This window comes from Sphaeramia orbicularis, chromosome 14 (genome assembly GCF_902148855.1).
Source record: "Sphaeramia orbicularis chromosome 14, fSphaOr1.1, whole genome shotgun sequence".
NCBI classification, from domain to species: Eukaryota; Metazoa; Chordata; class Actinopteri; order Kurtiformes; family Apogonidae; genus Sphaeramia; species Sphaeramia orbicularis.
In genome coordinates, this window is record NC_043970.1 from 19744500 (window position 1) to 19769673 (window position 25174).

At 36.1% G+C, this 25174-nt stretch overlaps 1 protein-coding gene across 1 annotated transcript; it reads right to left on the reverse strand.

The window, feature by feature from the left end:
- Positions 1 to 517: 517 nt before the first annotated feature.
- Positions 518 to 21978, reverse strand: lrrc32 (leucine rich repeat containing 32). Its single transcript, XM_030154910.1, has 3 exons — positions 21751 to 21978; positions 12436 to 12529; positions 518 to 6267 (listed from the first exon to the last, which is right to left on the reverse strand). Exons 2-3 carry the CDS (start codon positions 12523 to 12525, stop codon positions 4369 to 4371), a joined length of 1989 nt encoding a protein of 662 aa, XP_030010770.1. The 5' UTR covers positions 12526 to 12529; positions 21751 to 21978; the 3' UTR covers positions 518 to 4368.
- Positions 21979 to 25174: the final 3196 nt, after the last annotated feature.

Here is a 25174-nt window from a genome sequence, read left to right on the forward strand (position 1 = left end):
GACCCAGAATAGATATCAATACATTTTGGGAAAAGTAGGTCAAAGTTCATATTTTTAATTAATATTTTACATCTTTTTTTTCTCCCATTTATTTATAATGGGAGAAATTTCAAATGTCTACAAAAACATCAATTGCTTCAGTTTACACATATATAGAGGCAACTGAGGTAAATCAGCACACACATAGACATGATGACATCAGCTGGATCGATGCCAAAATAAGATACAATATGTGCGAGGGGTGGGGGTTGTTGTGTCTGGCACCACTTGTTGAACTTGATTTTCGACATGACATTAAAGATTTTGAAAAAAATCACAAAATAATTAAGTCTTGCTAGCTCCTCCTATAACACACTAAGGTTAAAATGTAGAATTTCAGAGTATTTCTATGAGTGACCTATAAAGCATTAAGATTTAAAAACTCTATAATCATTACAATATAAAATAATATTGTGATAATAATGATCATTTTATCAGTTTTAGGAACCAGACAAAAGAACAAAAACAAGACACAAACAACTGGAAAAGCAGTCATTTTAATATAGAATTAAATACTATTTTGCTCCTTTACAGATTGTGGTCATGAAATCTGAATAGTGATTAATCACATTAATAAATAAGGCACCACATGAAGTTGAATGAAATTATAATGTGTGTCTTTAACCACAACTGCTCCAAAGAACAAATGTTTTCAATATGTGTCGACTGAAATTGAAATGTCGCTTTAAATTCTATTACGTCAAATAAGCTGGTGGGAATAAAAAGTTTACATGTTTCTGTATAAAAACTGAGTCCATTAAAAAGACGTTTACAGCGTTTACAACATTCACATATTCAGACACAATAAAAGGAGAAAAAACAACATGACGGGACAATAATAGTAATAACACAGAATCCTGCTGTTTACAATGACCAGTTCTAAAATAAAAAAAAATAAATTATGGTGTTGTAGCATCCTTCATTTTTAGTGTCATCAGCCTAAAACACAATCACATAAACAAGAGGAAAGTTAAAGTGCAAACTACATTACAATGGTAACTTTTAGCACACTCTGTGGTCATGTGACTCCAAACCTGAATGGACTTCAGTCATCCTTCACAAATGAAAGACGCTTTGTTTCATGACCTTTGTTTAGTGTTACGTTCTTCATTCTTTTTTAGCTTAATGGAAAGTTTCAGTTGGATACTCACAGTTATTTCTGAGGTTCAACCAGTGGTGGAAGGAAAAAAAAAACTTTTTATAACAAAACAGTAACTTTTTTTGCAGATTGATCCGTCTAAATATTGTACTTTTTACTACAGCTTTACTTCCTTTCAGATGATTTTATGAAGAAAAACTTTGAAAATACCTCCACTATCCAGAAGTAGGAAACACAAGTACATAATTTCTGTACATCTTTTTCCTTTTACCTCTTGTATTTTTACACAAATATTGTACTTTATACTTCTTAAATTTTCAAGACAGTTCTAAGTTGCAAATCACATAAAGAAAATGATCTATTATTTTTGTATTTTGCATTGTTGTGCAAAATAAAAAACAACATCAGGGTAAATTTCAACCTAGATAAATGGAACAATAACACTTCTACATGATAACCCTATCAAGTGACAAAAAAAAAAAAGAAAAAGAAAAACAGGGAAGTTATATTGAAGATATAACAAGAGAATGACAAAGAAATGTAATTTGAGTACTTTTACACTTTGTATTAAAAGAACTGATTCAACTGCTTTGGATGGATGGATGGATGGATGGATGGATGGATGGATGGATGGATGGATGGATGGATGGATGGATGGATGGATGGATTTGTGAATCAGATCCAAACTATTCTTTTACCTCAAAGCTTCACCTACATATTACCGACACTACTTGAGTATTTTCTGGTGTATTTGTACGTTGTGATGTGAATACTTCTTCCACCACTGGTTTCAACACTCTCCTCTCATCTGTTTTATCTGTATTTTTCTCCATCACTAAGGAGGCCACTCATAGTTCATCATTAGTGTTCTTACTTTTACATTCATAGAACTTGTTTTACACACGATGAGTCAAACATGAAACAGGTCGCTGCTGCAGTTCCTCTAATGACCACTTGGTGTCGACCACAGGAAAACGTCCACTCAAAAAGTCCACACTTCTCTTATGAAGAACCGCGGCTAAAAACGACAGTTCTTGAGAGTCAGTGTTGTCATCAGTCAGCAGTTGACGGTTTTACTTCCACTTCATTGAACATCAACAGCTTTGACACATGGAGTTCAGTCTAAAAACACTACATTTACATGCACATGATATTAATAATAATAGTCCACCATGATTACAGCCTAGAATATAATGCTATTGGAGGATTTTCTGATTAAAAGTACACATCCTAACTCACATCTCATTACATACTGACGTTTTTACTGCAGTTTACTTTGGATTTTCAAAGGGTTTTAGGAGATACATTAACCTTTTCAAGAAGGTGTTTGAAGGATTAAATATAGGAGGCTGTGTTCTCATGGTTGAACATATCTGCTACTGGAAAAACTGTGGAAATTTTAACACAACAAACTGAAATGGCACAAGTTGGTGCAGCAACATTTGTATAATGTCTATGTTTATGGATTTGATGCAATAAAATGTCTAAATAACTGTTAAATCTCCTCATGGTGGGAAAAATAAAGTCTTATCTTATCTTATCTTATCTTAAATGAACATGTTAATCAGTATGAAGGTGGACTCATAATGTATTTTTAACCTCTTGGCGTTAGGTTTATATGTGAGCCATGTTTACACTGATATAGTTTAAGATGTATTTCAGCCACATGTTAAACATCAGGATCTGGACGACGTTCAACCTGAATATTTGCCTCATATTTCTTCTGTTAAGGCAAGTCTGGGGCTCCATGAAAAGAGCAGATGTTAAAGGTAATAATATGTTGTAGCAAGAAAAAAAAAGGTTATCAATCCCAATCAAGGTTAACTACATGAAATGGCTCAAAAAACTCTAAAATGTATTTGGCTTGCCTTTAGTTTTGATTATCCCCTCATCATAACATGTATTTACATCATCTCTTGGAGAAATAATGTTGTTGAACTCAGTCCTGAACAACTAAATTTACCGCAGATCATAACACTGCCCCCACAGGCTTGTACATTAGGCACTAGGCATGATGGGTAATCACTTCATCCACCTCTCCTCCCATCACTCTGTACTCATCAGACCACATGACCTTTCTTTCATTGAACCACAGTCCAATCTTTATTCTCTCTACAAATTAATTATTTAAGAAATGAGAGGCTATTCCATCAATTAAAGGGTTAAAGATCTGAAATACATTACTCTCTGCAGAAGAGTTAAATCCAGGTGGAGAAACTGAATACCTGCAGGATAATCTCACCACTGAACATCACACCTAAAATGATAATAAATAAACCTGAAACTGAGATGCAGTTCATAAAAATATACCTGATTCTACATATGATTGTTATTTATCTGGGTAATTATTTTCATTTGTCGTGTAAACTAACTGTCCTCGTCAGAATAAGGCAAAAAGTGGACTATATGTGCAGGTAAATGTAATGAGACATGAACCCAAGTCAAGGCTTTTATAGCGTCTTTTCAGAAACCTTTGGGTGAAGCTTTACATTCATGTATTTAAGTATCATCAATACCAAATATAGATTCCTTCATGTCCACACTAATACAGATATTTTGCAAAACAAACATTTTCTCTGAATTTACACAAACGAACAGCTAATTTTTTTAAAGAAAGCCTTCCAGAGTGAAAACAACTGGAGGAAATGATGATGATATATTTAGAAGATAAAACAACAATGGTATAATCTTACGTTATATTCACAATTTAATTTAACACATGCCTTTTGCGTTTTTACACTGTTCTCTTCTTGTTGAGTATTTTTTGTTTGTTTTTTCAGTTTTCTCTCAGGATCGAAAATCAGCCTCTTATTTTTAAAACCCTATAAAATAAATAAAAAATTAATTGATGATGATAATTAATAGAAATGCCCAGTTCTATGTGCACCACTACATATATGTATCTGAAAGAACAATAGCAGATACAGTATGTAAGGTATATAGTCTGTCTTTCCATGTGATCAGTCTTTGCGGTCAGTATATTAACTACAGTAGATCATTTTCAGCATAGTTTTAGGAGTTTGGCACATCTTAAATCTATATAATGTAAAAGAATTAACTTTAAAAAACACTTTTAGGTCTAATATTATCTCAAGTGCACAAGACAAAGGTAGTGTGAACAGATTATTTTAAAGAAAACCAGAGAAAATATCTAAATTATCTGTACCAGTGTGGACGGGGTATGGATGTTTGCTGTTTACTTTCTGTTCAGTGGGATATTAATGGACACGCTATGCGCTGAAGCTCCGGTTTCGCTTCCGTCTTCTCGAGTGACAGCATTTAATTAGCAGCACTAGCGTGATCATCAGCACCAACCCTACTACTATGATCATAATGATGTTCACACTTCCGTTCTCCAGGTTCTGACACATCTCCTGGGTCACCTTCTCGATGTTTACCGGTTCTGTGTCCTCCATATAGACACAGGTCACGGTCTCGATGTCCGGGACCACCACGGCCGAGTTCTGGACCATGTGGAGGAAGGGCAGGTTTCTGCAGCAGCTCAGAGGATTGGAGCCCATGTAGATGGTCTTCAGAGTGCGTTCCAGAGCCAGCACCGTGCTGTACTCCAGTGAGACCAGATTGTTGTTTTGGAGGTTCAGTGACTCGATGGAGGACTCTTTGTTCCACATTGGTAGAGTGGTCAGCTGGTTGGTCGACAAGTCCACATATTTCAGGCTTGTCAGTGAAGCCAGGTCCGTGTTCAGTTCAGTGATGTTGTTTTCTCTCAGGAAAAGGTGAACTAGTGAATTCTCCAGACCACGTAGAGAGTCCTGCTTCATGTCTAGACCTGGATTGAGGGAAAGGTCCAGCAGTTTCAGAGGAGTGTCGGAGAACGTGTTGGGGGGCAGCGTCTGGAGGCTGTTTTCAGAAAGGTAAAGATACTCCAGATTGGAAACAGAAGAAAATGAAACACAACCAGATGGATCTGGGTGGTTCTGGTCTGGAACTGCTGATGTACAGACCCTCAGATTGTTTTGTTGGAGGTGAAGGAGTCGGATGTTTGGAAGTCTCTGAAATGTGTGGTAATCCAGAGTAGTGAGCTCGTTTCCACTTAAATACAGCTCTTCTAACGACTGCAGAGCGTTTTCTGCAAATGTCAGAGTCTGCAGTGAATTATAGCTGAGGTTGATGATCCTGACGTTCTTCAGAAGGCCTGCAGAGACTGAGAATGAACTGATGCAGTTATTGCTCACATTCAGGACCTCCAGAGACACCATAGTTGAAAAGAGGAACTGAGGCAGGCTTTTGAGGCTGTTGTAACTCATGTCCAGGTACTTCAGGTGATAAAAACACTGGTGATGTTTGCTGAAACTTGGTGGAGCAGCTAAACATGTGCACATGAAGTAAATCTGCCCTTCTATAGAACCCGTCACGTTAATACTCTGGATTTGGTTTCGTGACACGTCTAAGTATTCCAGCTTGTTCTTTCGAGGGAGAAGAGGCAAAAGAGACATTTTATTTTCACTCAGATCAAGATGGATAAGTTCGTACAAATTGTCTGAGACTGTGCTTCGGAAAAGCTCCAAACTGTTCTTGCTCAAATTAAGAGTCTTTAAATTATAGAGGTTGAAGTCTGTGATGCAGTTGATTGAATTCTTTGACAAATCAAGTTCTGTCAAATGATCTAACGAGTCAAAAGCTCCGTCTTCGATCTCCAAGATGACGTTATTGTGGAGGTTGATTTTTCTCAAAGACAACGCTCCGCTGAAGGTATTATGTGCTATCTTGGTAATGCTGTTACCGTTGAGAGAAACGTTCGTTAACAACGGGGATTCAGCGAGGAAATAGTCCGTCATTCCTGTGAAAAGCCCGTTACCCGAAAGATCGAGCGACTCCACGGCAGTAAGAGGTCCGACGCTGGTTTTTGACTGAGCAAAAACACTCAGATGGTTCTTGGACAGATCCAGGACTTTCAGATCCGTCATGTCTCTGAAGAGCCCGGGCTGGATGAAGTGGATTTTGTTAGAGCCGAGGTTCAGATGGTGGAGGCCGGTGTGATGCGCCAGAGTTTCCTGGGTGAGATTCTGCACCTGGTTTCGCGACAGGTCCAACGTTCGGATGCCATGAGGAAGGTTGAGCGGTGTGCTTCTGAGGCTGCGATCGCTGCAAAACACATCCATCTGGACCTACGAACAAAGACAAACATGCATGTGTGATTACGTGGGCGTTCTGCCAGACCGGCTGACCATGACACAACACAGAACCATGTTTAGTTGGAGGTCGATTTATGAGTCAGTGCATCGACGGCATGTTCTTGGAAGAAGGCCAGTCCTCTGAGGTTTATGACGGAGCATTGTTCTAATAAAGGATCTTTATTCAAGCTCTGAATTTGTTTGGATGATCAGTTGGAGCTGATGAATATAAAAACCATGATGTCTCATTTTACGGTTTAACACCATATGTAATAAGGAATAAAACTGTCCAAAAAACAAAGCATCAAACATAGCAACACAGCTAAAAGTGCTGATTTGCTCCACATTTTTAACAAGTAACAAAGTACAAATACCTCATTCCGGTACTTTACTCCAGATTTTGCCTTTACTGCTGACATTTTAACATAAATAGCCGTACTGTCAAGTCCTTATATGTTCAAAACCTGCTTTAGTTTAATGCATTTTAGTGGAGTTATCTGTTATTCCTATATATGTACCTATATAAGTTATTTCTTCTGATTTCACCCAACAAAGATGGAACAAAAACACAGAGAAAAGACAGTCAGAAACTACGACAAACAGCAAAAATGAAAATGATAAAACAACAAAAAATAATGTAAAAGATGTGGGGGTAAATTAGACAAATTAATGGAATTTAAAAAAAAAAAAAAAAAATGACACCACACAACAAAACCACCTGTAGAAATACTTTTAACTTTTAGTTTCCATCAGTTTAAGTATTTGAAGTATTTTTTTACACAACTATCCATAGTTCTACTGGAGTGAAGAATGTGCAGACTGGTTATCTGGACAAAACCTTTAAATATCTGAGGAAAAAAAGCTAATTTTTCTTCATTTCTGTCTAACTGTGGCTTCACACCTTCATCACCAACCACACTTTTCATCGTCTTTTCCCTAATTTCTCTTAATATACTGAGATATTTAATGCACATTATAACTAAAGCCATGTGTCCTGAGACTCGTCCAACAACAGCTCATAAAACTGTCTCTCTTTCTGCTCATTCTCTAGACGAGGACATATTTGTGGTATCTTGCGTTTTCAGTGTGGCATTCCTCAACTCTTACATCCATTTCATTTCATTAAACACTCACCGTTCAGTGAAAAACGACGATGTTTGATGTAAAAATCTAGAAAAATCTAAGACAGAGATATTCCCTGTGCAGAGCAGCTGTTCACCATCAGAAACACTGAACCTGAGTCTGACGAGTGATTCACAGCAGAGGAGGAGTTTTACTTCACTTTTAGTCATAATATTAGTCAAATCACAGAGAAAATGGCAAAAGCGCAAGGTTTATATGAGACTCCCTTAACAATAATCACATGGTTTTATATCCTGTGTAATTAATATGACCGGTGACAAATCATTTCTTACATATGTTTTATATTATTTACCTTTGTTACCGTATTTTATTCAAGTAATGTTCTTTTGCTTTCCTTATCTTTTCTTTATCTCTTTCTATGCTCCTTTTTAATGATGAATTACTATTTGTGTGTGTGTGTGTGTGTGTCATTTCAACTGTATAATTAAAACTGCCTTACTCTATCTTATCCTGTTTCTTATTAAAGTTTCATTTGTTCATGAAATAATGCACAGAAAAAACAGTCCAGTCCCTAAATGCATTCCACAGGGATATTATATTATCAAAACCATAAAAAATAATGTAATTCATGATAGTCTGTGTATCTGTCCATCAACATTAATGTAAGGTGTGGTTTTTATAATATTTTCATCATCTTACACTTTATGAGTTTTACAAGAAACTGCATCATTACAGAGTTGCATCAACTTAACAAATATCATATGTGTGATTGATGTCATGATTAAAATAGGATCAAAACAGTGTTTGTAATAATTATCACTGCACCTATAGTTAAAAATAAAATACATGATGATGTTGCACATCCAGTCTGTCTAGTTCTGAAGGTGTTTTACTTCTGTACTGAGCGGATGGACTGACTCATGTTTGGCTTCACTTTGTCCTCGCTGTGACTATTTATAGAAGCAAAAACCACCAAACGTAAACACATGTGACAGTTTTACTTTCAGTATCTGAGTATTTTACAGTCGGGACCTGATCCTGTCACATTTTAAGACCTGCTGTGTCTGTTCAGTCTCAGATGTGAAAACTGGTGGATTAAAACTAAACCAACAGACAAATAAAACCCTTCAAATCTGACCAGAACTGGACAGTATACAGCCAAAAATACTCTCACAGTATTAATGTTTGTATCAGTTATTAGTTAAAATAGTCGCAATGGATGTCATTATTGAAAACGATGATGATTATTACCCCGCCATCCAAAGGGGAGGCAAAGGGGTTTGTTTTTGGTTCAGTTTGTTTGCTTGTTTGCTTTGTCAACACTCTGGCAGCAAAACTATTAGTTGAATTCACACCAGATTGGGTTTATAGATTGCCAGTGACCCAGAATAGATCTGATTGCTGTTTGGGAAGAGTAGGTCAAAGTTCAAATATTTTATGAATTTTTTAATTCTTTTTTTTTTCTCATTTACTTATAATGGGCAACATTTCAAATGTCTGTAGCAGCAAAACTATTAGTTGAATTCATACCAAACTGGGTTTATAGATTGCCAGTGACCAAGAATAGACACCACTATATTTTGGGAAAAGTAGGTCAAAGTTCGATTTTTAATTAATGTTTTTTACATCTTATTTTCTCCCATTTATTTATAATGGGCAAAATTTCAAATGTCTACAAAAACATCAATTACTTCACTGTACTTCAAACTTGGCACATACACTATATTGCCAAAAGTATTCGCTCACCTGCCTTGACTCACATATGAATTTAAGTGACATCCCATTCTTTATCAATAGGGTTTAATATGACATCGGTCCACCCTTTGCAGCTATAACAGCTTCAACTCTTCTGGGAAGGCTGTCCACATGGTTTAGGAGTGTGTTCATGGGAATTTTTGACCATTCCTCCAGAAGCACATTTGTGAGATCACACACTGATGTTGGACAGAAGGCCTGACTCTCAGTCTCCGCTCTAATTCATCCCAAAGGTGTTCTATGGGGTTGAGGTCAGGACTCTGTGCAGGTCAGTCCAGTTCATCCACACCAGACTCTGTCATCCATGTCTTTATGGACCTTGCTTTGTGCACTGGTGCACAGTCATGTTGGAACAGGAAGGGGCCAGCTCCAAACTGTTCCCACAAAGTTGGGAGCATGGAATTGTCCAAAATCTATTGATATGCTGAAGCAGTACCAAGTCTGAAGCAATACCAAATCTCTTGGTATGCTGAAGCAAGAGATTTTGGACAATTCCATGCTCTCAGCCTTATGGGAACAGTTTGGGGATGGCCCCTACCTGTTCCAACAGTTCCAACAGAACCAGGCCTTCTGTCCAACATCAGTGTGTGACCTCACAAATGCGCTTCTGGAAGAATGGTCAAAAATTCCAATGAACAAACTCCTAAACCTTGTGGACAGCCTTCCCAGAAGAGTTGAAGCTGTTATAGCTGCAAAGGGTGGATCAATGTCATATTAAACCCTATTGATTCAGAATGGGATGTCACTTAAATTCATATGAGAGTCAAGGCAGGTGAGTGAATACTTTTGTCAATATAGTGTATATAGAGGCAGTTGCTATGCTGACATCAGCACATGCATAGACATGATGACATCAGCTGGATCCATGCCACAAGAAGCTACAATACGTGTGAGGGTTTACTGTCCCTGGCACCACTTGTTTCTTAGGTTTTAAAATTTGCAGGCTGATTTTTACTTCTAAGTGACAGCTTCTTTTTTTTTTTTTTGTAAGTATGGTTTTACAGATGAGTGACAAAACAGGAACAGGACAAAGTAGATGTAAAAGATACAGTGAAATGAAACTTGTGATAAAAACCCGACAGGATGAAACTGACATTAAAAAAAAATACAAAACAAAAACAACCTAAAAGATACAATAAGGCAAAAATCATGTTAAAGAGGCAACAAGAAGCAAAATTACACAAAATTCTGCAAACTAATGTAATTTAACGTAATGACACAAAACAACACAAAATTATTTTGAAGAAAAAACAGAATGAGAGTGACTGAAACATAGGTCAAATATCTTCAATACATAATTTATGATGTAAAAGACATAACAAAATGGAATTACATCTGTAGGCTGGGATTTCAAGGTTTAATGCTGTTATATCATGAAGAAAATCATCCTGATGTAACATGAAAATCATCCCAATATGGTGTGAAATGACATTACTATTGTATTTTATTTTTTTGTCTGTCAGCTGTTTTTCCTGCCTGTACAAACATCAGTCAATAACCTGTTAATCCCTTCATAAACCTTCTCTGCGTGTCTGCTTTTATTTCCAGGGAAACATCGTCTACGACATCAGACAATGATGCATTTTACTCTCCATTTCCAGTGACATAATACAAACAGGAACTACTGAAGTTTGTGTAAGAGCCGGCGCCAAAAATAAAACACGATTCACTAGAAACTAAAGGGGAAAATATCAGAGCGATGTTACACAAACGACGCGTCTGACTGACTTTTGACCTTTGCTGCTGAGTGGAAACAGTTTTCATCCTCACTGATAATATTTCTCTGTCCAAACACTAAACCCTGACGGTCTGCTGCCGGAGGCTAAAACTAACAAACTCAAAGCTTCCAAATAAACCGTCTGCCTGTAGATAATCTGAAAATACCTCAAGCACCTGATGGATTCAGGACCTCATCTCCATCGCCACGGGCAACCAATAAAAATAAACCAAGTACAGATGAAACAACACAAGCAGATTCCTGACATTAGTGAAGAACGAACGGAAAACTGAGGAAAAATACAGCAGTGATGAAAATGAAAAGAAGACAGTTCAATAAGAAAAGAGACTGAATGGGTTGTGTTCATTTTGATTTGATGCTGTGAAAGACAGCGTTTATAGATTTAGTTAAAAAAAAAAAAAAAACAGCAACAAAATGGATGAAAATGGTAAAATTACATAGAAAAAATCATCAAAATTATCAAGATTACCAATAAAAATGAAGCAAATTACCAAAAAAATCAATAAAGTGAAAAAAAAAAAAATTTTAAAAAATGAACAGAAATCAAGAAACTGAACAAAAAAAGAGTAAAATGATAAAGAAAATGTAAAATATTGACAAAAAAATTAGCAAACTAAACAAAAATGGGTAAAAAAAAATTAATAACCACAACAGTCACAAAATGAACCAAATGAGGAAGATGACTGAACTAATCCATAAAATAATCGAATGGACAAAAATGAACAAACAAATAAGAACATATTTAACAAAATGAATAAATATGAAAAAAAAAACAAACATTAAGATAACCAACAAATGGGGAAAAAGTAAATCTAACTATTAGCAAAATGAGCAAAAAAAAGGGACAAAAAAGAAAAAAATTAAATAAAATGAAAAAAAAAGAAATAAAATGAACAGAAATCAAGAAACTGAACAAAAAAACAGCAAAAAAGAGTAAAATGATAAAGGTAATAAAAGATACTGACAAAATAATCAGCAAACTACATAAAAATGAGTAAAAAATGAATAAAATAGCCACAAAATGAACCAAAATGAGGAAGATGAATGAATTAATCCATAAAATAACTGAATGGACAAAAATGAACAAACAAATAAGAAAATAATCAACAAAATGAATAAATATGAACAAAAAATTCCAAGATACCCAACAAATGGGAAAAAAGTGAACCAAACTATTAGCAAAATGAGCAAAAAAAGTGACAAAAAAGGAAAAAAATTCAATAAAATGAGCAAAAATGATAAAAAATCAACAAAAATGAACTTGAGTTAAAGAAGAACCCAACACACAATGATTTTCATCCTCTGTTTGTAGCTTATTTCATATTCTTTATGACTTCTCAGCTGATGCTCTTTTCTACTAATATAGATTATACAATATATTAGACAAACCTCATTGATTTTACTCATATAACACCAACAAAAACAACTCCCCCTGGACTTCATTCATTCATTTTGTTCATTCATTTACTGCTCCAAAAGGAACATAATACAATTTGTTTCATTAAAAGTACAGTTGTGTAGCCAAGAGTTGAAGTGTTTGTATCCTTAAAGTAAAATCTGATGACTTTCCCACAGGCTTGACTTACCACTTGGCATGATGGGATGCGTCGAGGAGGACGTGCGGTCGTCACCAGGCAGCTGAGAAACAGCGAGAAGAGCAGCTGGAGGGCGAACATGGTGCTGCAGGAGACGGACAACATGGAGAAGACACACATGAGGTGATACTACACTCAAAAAAAAGGAAGGAAGAGGGAAGTTGACACCTACTATGGGCCACACTGACCTATGACAGAGCTATTTATGATACAAAAGGGGCTTTCTGTTCTGATTTACACTCTACTGCTGAAAACCAGCAAGACAATGACTAAGCAAATCACACCACGACTTCTGACTAAATGTAATCAATTCAGAGGACTGTAGCTTATTGTTTTGAAACAGAAAAACGTATGCTCGCTAAGGCCCGGTGAGTCATCTTTTTACAGATGACTTCTACCGCTCATTAGTTTGTGGAAACTTGCACAAAGAAATAAAAAATCTTCCTTACAGGTTCCTCTGCACAAAACAACAACAACATGTAACGTTGTAGAGCAGCAATGTGGGAGTAATTATTATCACAGTAATGGTAAAAACCCAGAGGCATGATGGGAAACAAAGAGCGGTACTCGTGAGGAAAACACAGAAAATAAGAAAACGCAGACATGTCACTTTACAGACGTGGATGTACATGTTTATAACCCACTTAAAGACTAGGTTTAGTTCAGTTTCATTCCATTTAACATCTTTAAATCTCTTCTTCTTAACCCATAAAGACCCAGTGCTATTTTTGTGGCAGTTCACAAATGAATTTTTCTCTGTTTCTACCTTTCTTAACTGATTTACCATCATTTAAAAAAAAAAAAAAATCTTCTACATTTTGCAATTTTTGGATTAAATCATGTATTTTCTGATATTTAATTCACAGATCATGTAGATGTTCATGAAAACTCAGAGTAAATTCAAAGCTGATTATATAAAAACAGAGTTAAATGAAGAAAAAGTTACTTTTTTTGTAAAAAAAAAAAAAAAAAAAAAAAGAATGTAAAAACAAGTGTGTCCATCCACTGTCATTGATCCAGCTCCATGGGTTTTACTGCTGAATCAAAGTTGTAGAAGATGATGATGTTTCCACGTTCACTATGGAGCCTCTGAACGTCCAAATGGGTCATATCTGATGACCATGAAAAAATGACAAACTGTATTTTACACCAATTATTTACTTGTATTGATAGGATTAATGGATCAACAGGGGTTAAACAGTTTATATCTGTAGATGGTTTGTGTCACTGGTGACTCTTTGGGTCTTTATGGGTTAACTTCTCTTCTTTTTAACCTTTCTTTTGTGATTTACTGCCATTTATTTTGAATATTCTTCTCTGGACTTTGCATTTTTAAGTCAAAATCAGGTATTTTTCTGTATTTAATTCGCTGATCTTGTAGATCAGGGGTGTCAAACTCATTTTAATTCAGGGGCCACATACAGCCTAATACGATATAAAGTGGGCCGGTCCAGTAAAATAATATAATAATAGGATAATAACTTTTGAGTGAAAAAAATTAAAATTCCATAATAAAAATGTTTACATCTACAAACTGTACTCAAACATAACATGAACAAACATGAACAACTTGTAAATTCTTAAGAAAAATAAGTGCAATGTTAACAATATTACGCCTTAGTTTATTATTTATACATGTGAATCACAACTTAGAGATCACAGTGGATCTAAAAATACACAAAACAGTTAATAACAGGGAGAATGTTATTAAAATTCCATGTTCTTCTCTTAAGAGATTTCAGATATTCACATTTTTTGTAAAAGGCTAGTCTGTAAATGTAAATATTTTTGTGTAATGTAACTTTTTTACACTATAACAAAGAGAAAAATTTACAGTTTTCATAATTTATAGGTTATTATGATAGCATTTTACTGGTCTGATCATTTTTAGATTGAAATGACCTAAAATGGTTTTAACATCCTTGATTGTTAATATCTTCAATGTCATTTTTGCATTTCACAAATTCATCCCAGGGGCCGGATTGAACCCTTTGGCGGCTGGATTTGGTCCCCGGGCCGCATGTTTGACACCTGTGTTGTAGATGTTCATAAAAGCTCAGAGTATATTCAAATATAATTATATCAAAACAGACAAAACTAAGACAAAGTGAATATTTGGCAAAATATATGATTAACTGAACATAAAAACAAGTGTCTCATTTGTGAAACTCCATGGGTTTTACTGGTGAATCAATACTGAAGATGATGATGTTTCCATGTTCACTACGGAGCCTCTGAATGTCCACATGGGTCATATCTGATGACAACAAAACACTGAGAAACTGAATTTTCCTTGAATTATGTACCTGTTCTGATAAGATTATGGGTTGAAAATGTATTAATCTTTTTATAACAGTAGATGCTTTTGGTTCATGGAGGCTGTTTAGGTCTTATAGGGTTAAGAGAAAACAAAAAAACAGCTACTGCATGACTCAACAGACTTAAATATTGTGGTGAAATAAAGTAAAGAAACCAAAATGAAAGACGGTTGAAAACAACTTGTGAAAGCAAACACCAGACTCTAAAATTAGATGTGGTAGAGTTTTAAATGGAAATTATGCATAAAACTAATAATAAATATTACCTGAGAGTAAGCAAAAAAAAGAATGTGAAGAAAATTCAGGGTCACGGCTAATTTAATATGTTTTTATTCATTTATTTAATGTTATTAGAGGTTCAGGGTGTGATGCAGATTGTAAGTGATAAAATACAGATGCACAGAAAAGAGAGATGTCAGTTATGATTGATTTGTCTGTTTTTAGTTCAGGTGATATTTACTCTGGTTCACACTCAGACACAGTAGGAGACAGCAGTGAACCTCCACAGTGGATGTCACCTGATATGAAACAGAAAGAAGAAGAAGAAGAAGAAGAAGAAGAAGAAGAAGAAGAAGAAGAAGAAGAAGAAGAAGAAGAAGAAGAAGAAAAGAGTCTGTTCTGAGCTTCTGTAGACACAAGGGGGTCTTGGTGAGGCTGACATGCTTCCTCTTAGGGGAAAATCTGAATACACTTAAGTATCACAATATGTCTTTTTCTGATACAGTCTTAATACAAAACAAGGCTGCATCAGTTTTTATTGCTATTTTACAAACAAAGAATTCCACCAGCTAGTTAATTGTGTGTTGTGTTTAAACTCCTGTTTTTATGAGTCTAAGCAGCGACAGGAACCAACAGCACTAATACTGATATAAACAACTATAAGTTCAGTCAAGTGTGTCCATGGGTTTGCATCATACTCTACTTATACCAGTGTTTTTCAACCTTGGGGTCAGGACCCCACATGGGGTCGCCTGGAATTCAAGTAGAGTTGCCTGAAATTTCTAGTAATTGCTAAAAATCTAAATAAACTTACTAATAAAAACTGAATGGTGAGTTGACAGAGACAATCCCAATCCATAAAAGACATGACAAACTGAAGCTGAAACTGAAGCACTGTGGTACTGTTTATCTTTCAAATGTTCATTGTGGTCGGTTTCAGATGCTGCAGCTCTTCCATAATTCATAGTTGGAGTTCTTGTTTGTTCAGTATTAATTGTCAGCCTTGTAAATCCAAGCTGGACTGACTGTACATATCCTGACCAAGGAAAAAAAATTCTCCTTTTGTGCAGTAATCTACACCTGGCTTTTCTGCCTCCGTCCATAATAATATACATTATATAGACTAAATGTCGTCTAAAATTAACGAACTATTAGATGATAACAAACAAATTAATTTTGGCAAAAAAAAAAGTCTCAGTTTTGAATGTCTGGGGTCGCCAGAAATTTGTGATGTTAAAATGGGGTCATGAGCCAAAGAAGGTTGGGAGCCACTGGCTTAAACCATTCTCTCAATTGCTAGCAGTTATGGCCAAAAATGTCTTCACATAAAGCATGACCTCTGACCTTTGACCAACAAAATCTAATCAGTTCATCAATGAGTTTAAGTGAAAGTCAGGAAATGTTTTGTTAAGCCCTTCTTGAGATATTAGGTTCATAAAAATTAACATAACTGAGGTCAGAGTAAGCTTGACCTTTGACCTTTGACCACCATCAATATCAGTTCAATTCAGCAATGACTCCACGTTAAAGGTTATGCTAAATTAGTAAAAATCAAGCCACTCTGAAGATACTGGATTCATAAGAATGGGCACACATGGTCAGAATAAGCTTAACCTTTGACCACCAAAATCCAATCAGTTCTCCCATGAGTCTAAATGAAACTTTCTGACAAATTAGGAAAAATTCCCTCAAGCCATTCTGGAGATATTAGGTTCATAAGACTGGATGAACATGAGGTCAGAGTGAGTGTGACCTTTGACATTTGACCACCTAACTCTAATCAGTCCAACCATAAGTCTAAATGAAACATTCTACCAAATTAGAAAAAAAAATCCATGAAGCTGTTCTGGACACATTGGATTGATAAGAATGAACAGACATGAGGTTGGAGCGAACTTGACCTCTGACCTTTGACCACCACCAATATCAATTCAGTTCATTTATGACTCTATGTGAAATTTGCACCTTCACCACTAGATGTCACTATATTTCAGACACTGAACCTTTAAACATGGATTTTTGGAATAAATACAGAATTTAATTTATAAAATGCTTTAAAATAATTTTCTGTGATCATAAGAGGCTTGGTAAAATACAGCTGCACTTTCTTGAAGATGTACCATGTTTTTAACATTGTTTTTTAATCCTCCTGTTGTTTTTTTATGCATTGTGTAATTAAAATCGGTTGCTACGACGGCGTATTAGGGCCACAAAAGAAGATAAAAACGCTTGTCACTACGAGAACAAAGTCATTATAGTTTGAGAATAAAGTCATTATATATTGAGAATAAAGTGGTAGTTTAAAGGAAAACTCATTATTTAACAAGAATAAAGTCGTACTTTTATGAGATTAAAGTCGTAATATTTTGAAAATTTGACAGAGTTTCCAGTTTTACAGCGAACGCAACAAGCGAAGCAGCAACTTTTACTTCTGTTGGACTCAAAAAGTTGGAGTAGAATCCTCACAGTTTCTTGAGAAACAACAAACCCTATAGTTCTGGTGTCACCACCGATAGCCCTGCAGTCGACCACTTTGTCAGTTTCTCCTCCACAAAAGGGGCAATTTGCTACAAATCAGTTCAGTTCTTACAACAAACCCCAATGTGTGAGTCCTTCGACCTAATGATAACGTGTTGATGGGAGGATAGACTCAGTATTTGGTCTTTGTGCATAAACCCCAAATAAAAGTATAACTTCACAAAATGTTCCAAGTTTTCCATTATTTGATGAGTGGGTGCAGCTTTATTCTCATTATTTTATGACTTTATTCTCGTTAAATAATGAGTTTTTTAAAACTACGACTTTATTCTCATTATATAATGTCTCATAGTGTCAAGCCCTTTTATTTTCTTATGTGGCCCTAATATGCCGTCGTAGGTTGGAACTTTATTTAGTTTGTTTAAAAATCCTTGGAAATTCTTGGAATGTTTGCCTATTTTTGTCACTTTTGTTCATGTCTCACCTGCTGTTGTTGTTATTTTTTATACTCATTTGTTATATTCATTCATCCACCTCAGTTGAAATTGTCTTAATGCTCTGAAAGTGCTTTCTAAAAATAGTGGATAATTCTCTTCAAATGTATTAAAATTAAAGAAATTAGTCTGTTTTAAAAGTGAGTTCAATGCACAGATATTTGTGTCGAAATGTAGGGAGTAAAGAGAAAAACTCTCCAAAAGGCTGAAGTGAAGGACAGATAACAGATTTACAGTATTTGTACTTCATTACTTCGTGCCTCTGGATGTCGAGGAGAAGTTTAGAGCTCAGTTTGAGCAGTGACTGTTTTGTCGAAACTGTTTCCAAGTTCAACAATGAGCTGTGAAGAAACACTTTTATGCCAGAAGATTAGCACTCGGTAGGACTGAACGGCCGACAGTTTGATCATCTCTTTACACTTCCATGACAACTGGGTAAACTTCATCCGCTGCGCAACATGTTTGGGATTCAGACAAGATTTACTGCTTCAGAGATAAAATGTGTTAAATCATACAAAGAGTTTAAACATAGAATTACAGCCTAGAAATCCAAGGAGTAACTTCTTTTCTCTCACTGATAATTATTGTAAACACTCCTGAAAACAGTCGCTGGTGTAAACTGTGAATTTTAGGCACAGATTAGGGCTGGAATAATTTATAATTTGTGATTCCTGTTGATTAATTGGTTGATTATATTCTCAATTTCTCCATAAATGTCTGGAAATCGTGAAAAGGGTTGTGAGAAAGGAGGGAAAAAACAGCAAATATTCACATTTAAGCACCAAGAAGCAGAAAATTATGAGTTTTTTCCCTTAAGAAAAGACTCTAACTGATTATTGATTGGTTTTAGATTAAATTAAAAGGGAGTTTTACATGTGAACAGACGCAGATATGATCACGCTGATGGGACTATACGTATCAACCGAACAAGCGGGAGTTTTCTCACCTGGTAGCACTGGGCTGAATTTACTGACAGAGATAAAATGTGTGGAAATGAAATGACAAAAGTGCTCCCTGGCTAATGTTTTCCAGTATTTTTACATCTGCACATAGGTTTATGTCCAATTATATAATAGATTTATGAAGGTTACACTAAAAGGAATGGGAAAGAGAATGTATTTTAATGTGTTTTTATAGAAGCTCAGAGAGAAATTTTCCAAACGTCAATTCATAGTTTTTTTTTTCCCATTTTGACTCAATACACTATCCCTAAAACCAAAGCCAACTAGCACTTTTCTCTTATTTTTTCTTTATTAGTGACCCAAAGTTGGTAAAGTTTCATTGCTTTACTCTTTCACTCTTTGCCTACAGAGCTCTGTTAGTCGTTAAGTTTCTAATGTGAGAACAACACATGAGCGCAGAGCAATTTCAACAATTAAAGACATTCATTGAAGTGTTCTCATGTGGAGTCAAAGATCTAAGTGTACTTTTTTTCCCCCCATAAATGGCTGTAAACAGCTCCGGGACACAACAGCAACTGTGATTAAAAAACTAAAAATAAAAACAAAGGTTAAGACCTGACTGAAAACAAACCAAAGCTTGAGACATTTTGTTGTATGTACTGTGTTGTACTTTTATGGCTGTAACATATTACATTCAATGAATAAACTGGTTATGTTAAAAGCAGGAACAGAGGTAGTTTAGATTTTTGTTTTGTTTTACATTAGTGGTTCTGGTTGTTTCCACTGAGCTCAAGCCAAACAGTTCTGAGGAAGACCTCCTGTTCGAGCCCAACATATTGTATGTTTCAAAGTCCACAGTTATTTGGACATTAACACGTCGCATAAGATCAAACAAGATTCATTAAGTGTATTAAGGCAGAATGTCTCTTGTTTACCCTTTAAAACTTAACGTGTCATCGCTGATACACCCCCCGCATATTCAGAATCAGATTCAGAAAACTTTATTCATCCCATACGGGCAATTCATTTGCAGCTTACGACAGACATCAGCCCACATCCAAAGTGCAATGTGACAAACATAAATAAATCAGTGCACAAATACAGGATTATTGAAAGCAACTACGAATAAATGCATTTAAATAATCAACAATAAATCATCAATAAATACCAATGCAGACCAAAAGACTAAAAGACCCTGTTGGTTCTGCTAATATTTAAAAAAAAAAAAAGAAAAAAAAAAGGGAGGGGGGGGGGGGGGATCATATAAAATGACTAAAATGGCTTCTGTCAGAGTTTAAAAGTGTGATAGCTGAAGGAATAAAAGATTTGCATATGCAGTTTGGATGGCTGTAACTCTTTCACCGTTTATGCATTTGAAAAAATTCCAACAGTTTCTGAAATCTGAGACGTTGTGCTTTATAGGCTTTATCGGGTCATTGCGGTAATTTCTCTCATGCCAGTCCTAGAGGCTGGAGAAAAGCTGTTTTAAAAGAATTATAACATGCATGAAATTGTAAATGATTTCTAGATTTTGAAAAATCTGCGGGAAAAAAAGGGCTCTGGAACAAACAGACTCACTCACAGCATATATTCTAACCTTTTTTATAGTCAAAATAAGAAAAAAAATCCAAGCGGACCTTTTTAGGCTTAGAGGTTAAAGGATTGATGAAGTCTAGACTGAATAAAGATTATTAACATCAAACATCATATATAAAAACTTATTATTTTATATGAATAAACAATAATTATAAGATTATGTAGGAAAAGTGTTAGTTAACGGCCTAGTTGACGGAGAATTTGACCATGTGTTAATAAGTGTTTTAGAATATTTGTCTATGATAAAATGATCATGTAAATGTTTGGAAAAAGACATTGTCACAGTCTTTGTCAGGAAAAGATTACGTGCTCCCCTGAGGATGTGATGTCTGGATTGCAAAATGTACATAATTCACAAATTATATAATATAACTTAAAGACAGATTGCTATAATTGCTATAATTTACTCATTGCACAAGTGGAAGAAGCAGCAGTGGAAGGAGAAATCAGTCAACTGCATTAAAACTTTATAAAGTAAATATTATCAGCAAAATGTTATAAAAGTGTGAAAAGTAAAAGCAAAATGTTCCCTGTCAGTGCTTCACTACTATATATGATGTCTTTAGATTAATTTTAACAGTATAGGTTTTTACTTTATATACTTTTGGTAGTTTAATCAACATTAATACTTCATACTCTATAAGATCCTCATACGTTTGTCTCTGTCCTGTGAGAACCATGTATCGCTAAAACAGTCAGCTTTACATGCGATCAGAGAAACAGGCCTACTTTCAGCTTCATTACAATGTATTTTCCATCGAATCCAAGAGGTTTTTTTGAATAATTTATTTAGCTTAAGAAGGATGAGAATTTGAGTCAACCCATAGAGGAGATACTTCATCCTTCAGTTTATCACAAACATTAAACATCAACACATTTGGAAAAAAAGGTGTGTCTGAAAAGAAAAAAAACATCAGAAAAGTAGAAGGAAAAGTATGATGTTGACTCTGAGATGATGTAGAGTAATGTGATAAAGCTGCAAAAAGTGGAAGTGAAGTATACGTTTTCATGTGATGTTCCAACTGAAAGCAGATGTGAACATGCAGCAACACAAAACACATAAAAGAGACAATACGGGATATTTATGAGGACAGTAATTTAAGAAAACATTTCAGATCTGGTCAAAATTTCAGCTACAATCCCATAAATGTCAACCCTCCTCTTTCACATGCATGAAACGGACTTCTATAATAACTTCTGCCCTCACACTTTGGTCCAAGTTACAAAACAAGCAGCAGAAAACCAACCGTACAATCCCCACGACATGCTTAGAAGACCTTCAGAGAGCTGTTCATTTACCTCACTTTCAGCTGGTCACTAATCTTTGGCGTGCATCCTCACCAAGTTCATTTCACATCCTCAGCTTTCACACACACACACCCACTTGCGTATCGATAAGGCAACACGAGTGAACGCCGCAAGCCAAAAAGAAGCTCCTCTCAGCTGACTGTTCCCTCCACATTGCACGGCTCCGGCTGCCGTCCAGCCATCACATCCTGTGAGAATATCCTGCATCGCTCCCTCCCACTGTTCTCAGGGAAATGCCTTATAAGGGGGGTTGGGAAGTCCACTTTTAAGCTCCACTATGAGGAGACGACCTCTCTGTTCTACCCCACCCCCTCAAAAAGTACCCTCTATTTATTAATATTACCATCAGATCATTCTTGGAGAAATACTTTGGATGTTTGGCTCCATTTGGAATGTTTTCAGAACTCAAGAATGATGATCCAAAGTTACATCTGGTTTTTATAAATACCTTTTATAGACTTTATAGGGAAAATGTTGGAAAAGAGAGAAAAAAAATATTCAGTTATAATTCCAGAGCCCAGCTGACTTGAATCAGAGACACGTTTCTTCAGGTATCCTTCAGAATTTGTTGATGTTTTTTTTCAAAGCTACATCAGATTGGATCGACCTGATTAAGACACAAACTGTTTAAGATGAATCTAGATCAGCAGAGCTCACAGATCACAATGTGGACTAGGCAACGTGGGGTACCTCCTTCACAGATGCAGACCTGAAGATGTGAGGGAAGCAGACCAAAGACAGACCGAAGAACATTACTTTAGAACTGGAAAAGTCAGACCATCCAACACGTGTGTAAAACAAACAATGAGCGAGGGCTTTACATTTATGATGGACCTCAGTACAGTATCTGGACCAGTGACTCTCAACTGGTGGGTCGTGACCCAAAAGTGGGTCTCAAACCTGTTTCCAGTGGGTCATGGGCCATTGTCTGGGCAAAAAATAATGTTAAGAAACAAATCCTGTGCTTCGTTTTTTATGGAGTGCCGTCCATTCACACCAAGGTTCTAATAGTTTTGGATTTTTCATTATAGTTTAGTTTTATTTAGTTTTGCCTTTTTTTCTCAATTCAAGTGGCCTGGATCAGATTTGAAAAAATCGGTTTTGTGCTGTTCAAACTGTCTTTAACAGATCGGATACAGGTCACATATGGGCAAAGAAAATTGGATTTGAGCCACATTTGCCTGCAGTCTGAACGCAGCCTGAATGCACTTTTAATTTTTAACTGGGTGCACATTTTTGGTATAGGTGTAAATGTACCTAATTTAGTGTTAAAGGGAATATTTCCAAATTTCGCATCACCACCTGCTGGTCAGTTTGGTTTATCATTAAACCTGTCTTCTGTATTGGCATACTGTGATGTTCTGTTTTATCTCAGGTTCAAAGTGGGTCCTGAAGCCAGACCAACTGAGAACCACTGATCTAGACTATGTGATCTTTGAGACGATGCACAGTCATCCAATCATCCAACACCGTGCACATGAGAAATCAGGCTTAAGACACAACTGATAGTAAAATAAAAGCACATGTTCAGCCTTTTCACTGATCACCAAATAGGAGTCATCAGTTAATGTGGACTCGATGTGGAACCTGGAGAAGTGGTGATTGATGGCAGGTTCAGTCGATTTGATTTTACACTGGAAAAAAGCATGAGTTTTGCATTGTTTACATGAAATCTCACCTATCCCTGATTTATTGCCACACTTCATAAACACTGTGTCAGGTCTGGAAGCCTCCACTATCGTTGTGGAATAGGGGCCAGAGTTATCAGAGTTGCTTATCTAGTTTTTGGGCAGCGCTGAAAACAGGCTGCTGCAACAGTATGTTTGCAAAATATTGCGAAACGTTACTTTGGTGGAACATGTGTACACGATGACACATGCTGTGGTATTAAAATGACTAAATTCCTATGAACTATATTGCCACATAAGAAAATGTGTGGTCCAAGGACTGAGCCATGAGGTGCACCTCTGGTCATACTGAGAGAATCAAAGGTGAAACCATCAGTAGCTGGGTTTCCATTACCCTCAGAAATGAGCAAAATGGAAATTGCACAATAGAAAACTGGTAATGGAAACACAGAAATGTCACAAAAAGTGTCAAAGGTCGCAAAAAAGTTTTTACTCTCTCATGAGACGTTTCGATGTAGAGGTAAAAGTGTAATGGAAACACATTTTAAGCATCTTCACTCGTCACGGGCATGACAAGTCCGGTACCACAAGAGGTTCGATAACATTAATAATAGTTCATTAAATGTTGCCATGGTCATTCGGAAATTCTGGATCCACAACTCGTTTGTGAATTTTGTATAATTCTCTCCCAGAAATCCATTTCACGTGGCCGCTGCCATAAATAAGGACTTAGCCTTGGGACGATCAGACGCACCTGCAGAGTGAAATTATGAGATACACACTTATCATCCTCCCCTCTCTGCGAGAACTACAACATATAGGTAGATGGGACTTTACTAGAATCACACATCAGAAGCCAAACACTCTTCAATGGAATCACCTAAGAGTAGCAATTATACTTTGTCGAAATTGTAGAAATATTGCTTTTATTTTGCAGAAAACTGTAATGAAAACCCAGCGACTGAGGCACTGGGCTTCATGCAAGACACACTCATACTTACGCATTTGTTACGCCACATATTAGTGATTTAGGAGAACTTATGGATTCACCTTTTTTTCATGTCTTGAATTTTCTCTCTGGTATAAACTCAGTTCATGAGTCCAGAGCTGTAACTGTGTAGAATGGGTTTGCTGGACCCCTGATCCTGGACCCAAACCCTGGTATTTCCACTTCAGATTCTGCATTAAACTTGTTGAATAACGGGACACACGTGTTCCCAGCCCTCTGTTATGGAAATAAAACTATTCTGTCCAAAACATGTAGGCGTGTTGAAAATTCACACATCCTTTTTGAGAGTGTGGGAGTGAGTGTGAGTTGTCATGTGGCTTCGCTCTGGTTCACCACATGGTAAATGAACAGCAGCGAGTTAACAGTGATAATGACCAGTTTACACAGAGGATTACAGCCTGGAAATCTAATGAGTAACACTGTCTTTTCACTCACTGATAATTATTGTAAACACTCCTCAACAAAGGCAGTTGCTGCTGTAAACTGTGAACGAAAGGCACAGTTTAGGGCTGGAAATAATGATGATTTGTGATGATTGTTGATTAATTGGTCTATTATTTATCCAACTAATCCACAAATGGCTGGAAATGGTGGAAGAAAAAGGGATGAGATAGTCCACCCGAGGATAACCAGTTTACTGTTAGAGGAGGATAGAAACCAGAACATATGCATATTTAAGCACCTGGAAGCAGAAAATGATGAGTTCTGTTTCTATTTCCACTAAGAAATGACTCCAACTGATGAATGACTGCTTGATTTTTAAATGTGCGCAGATGCA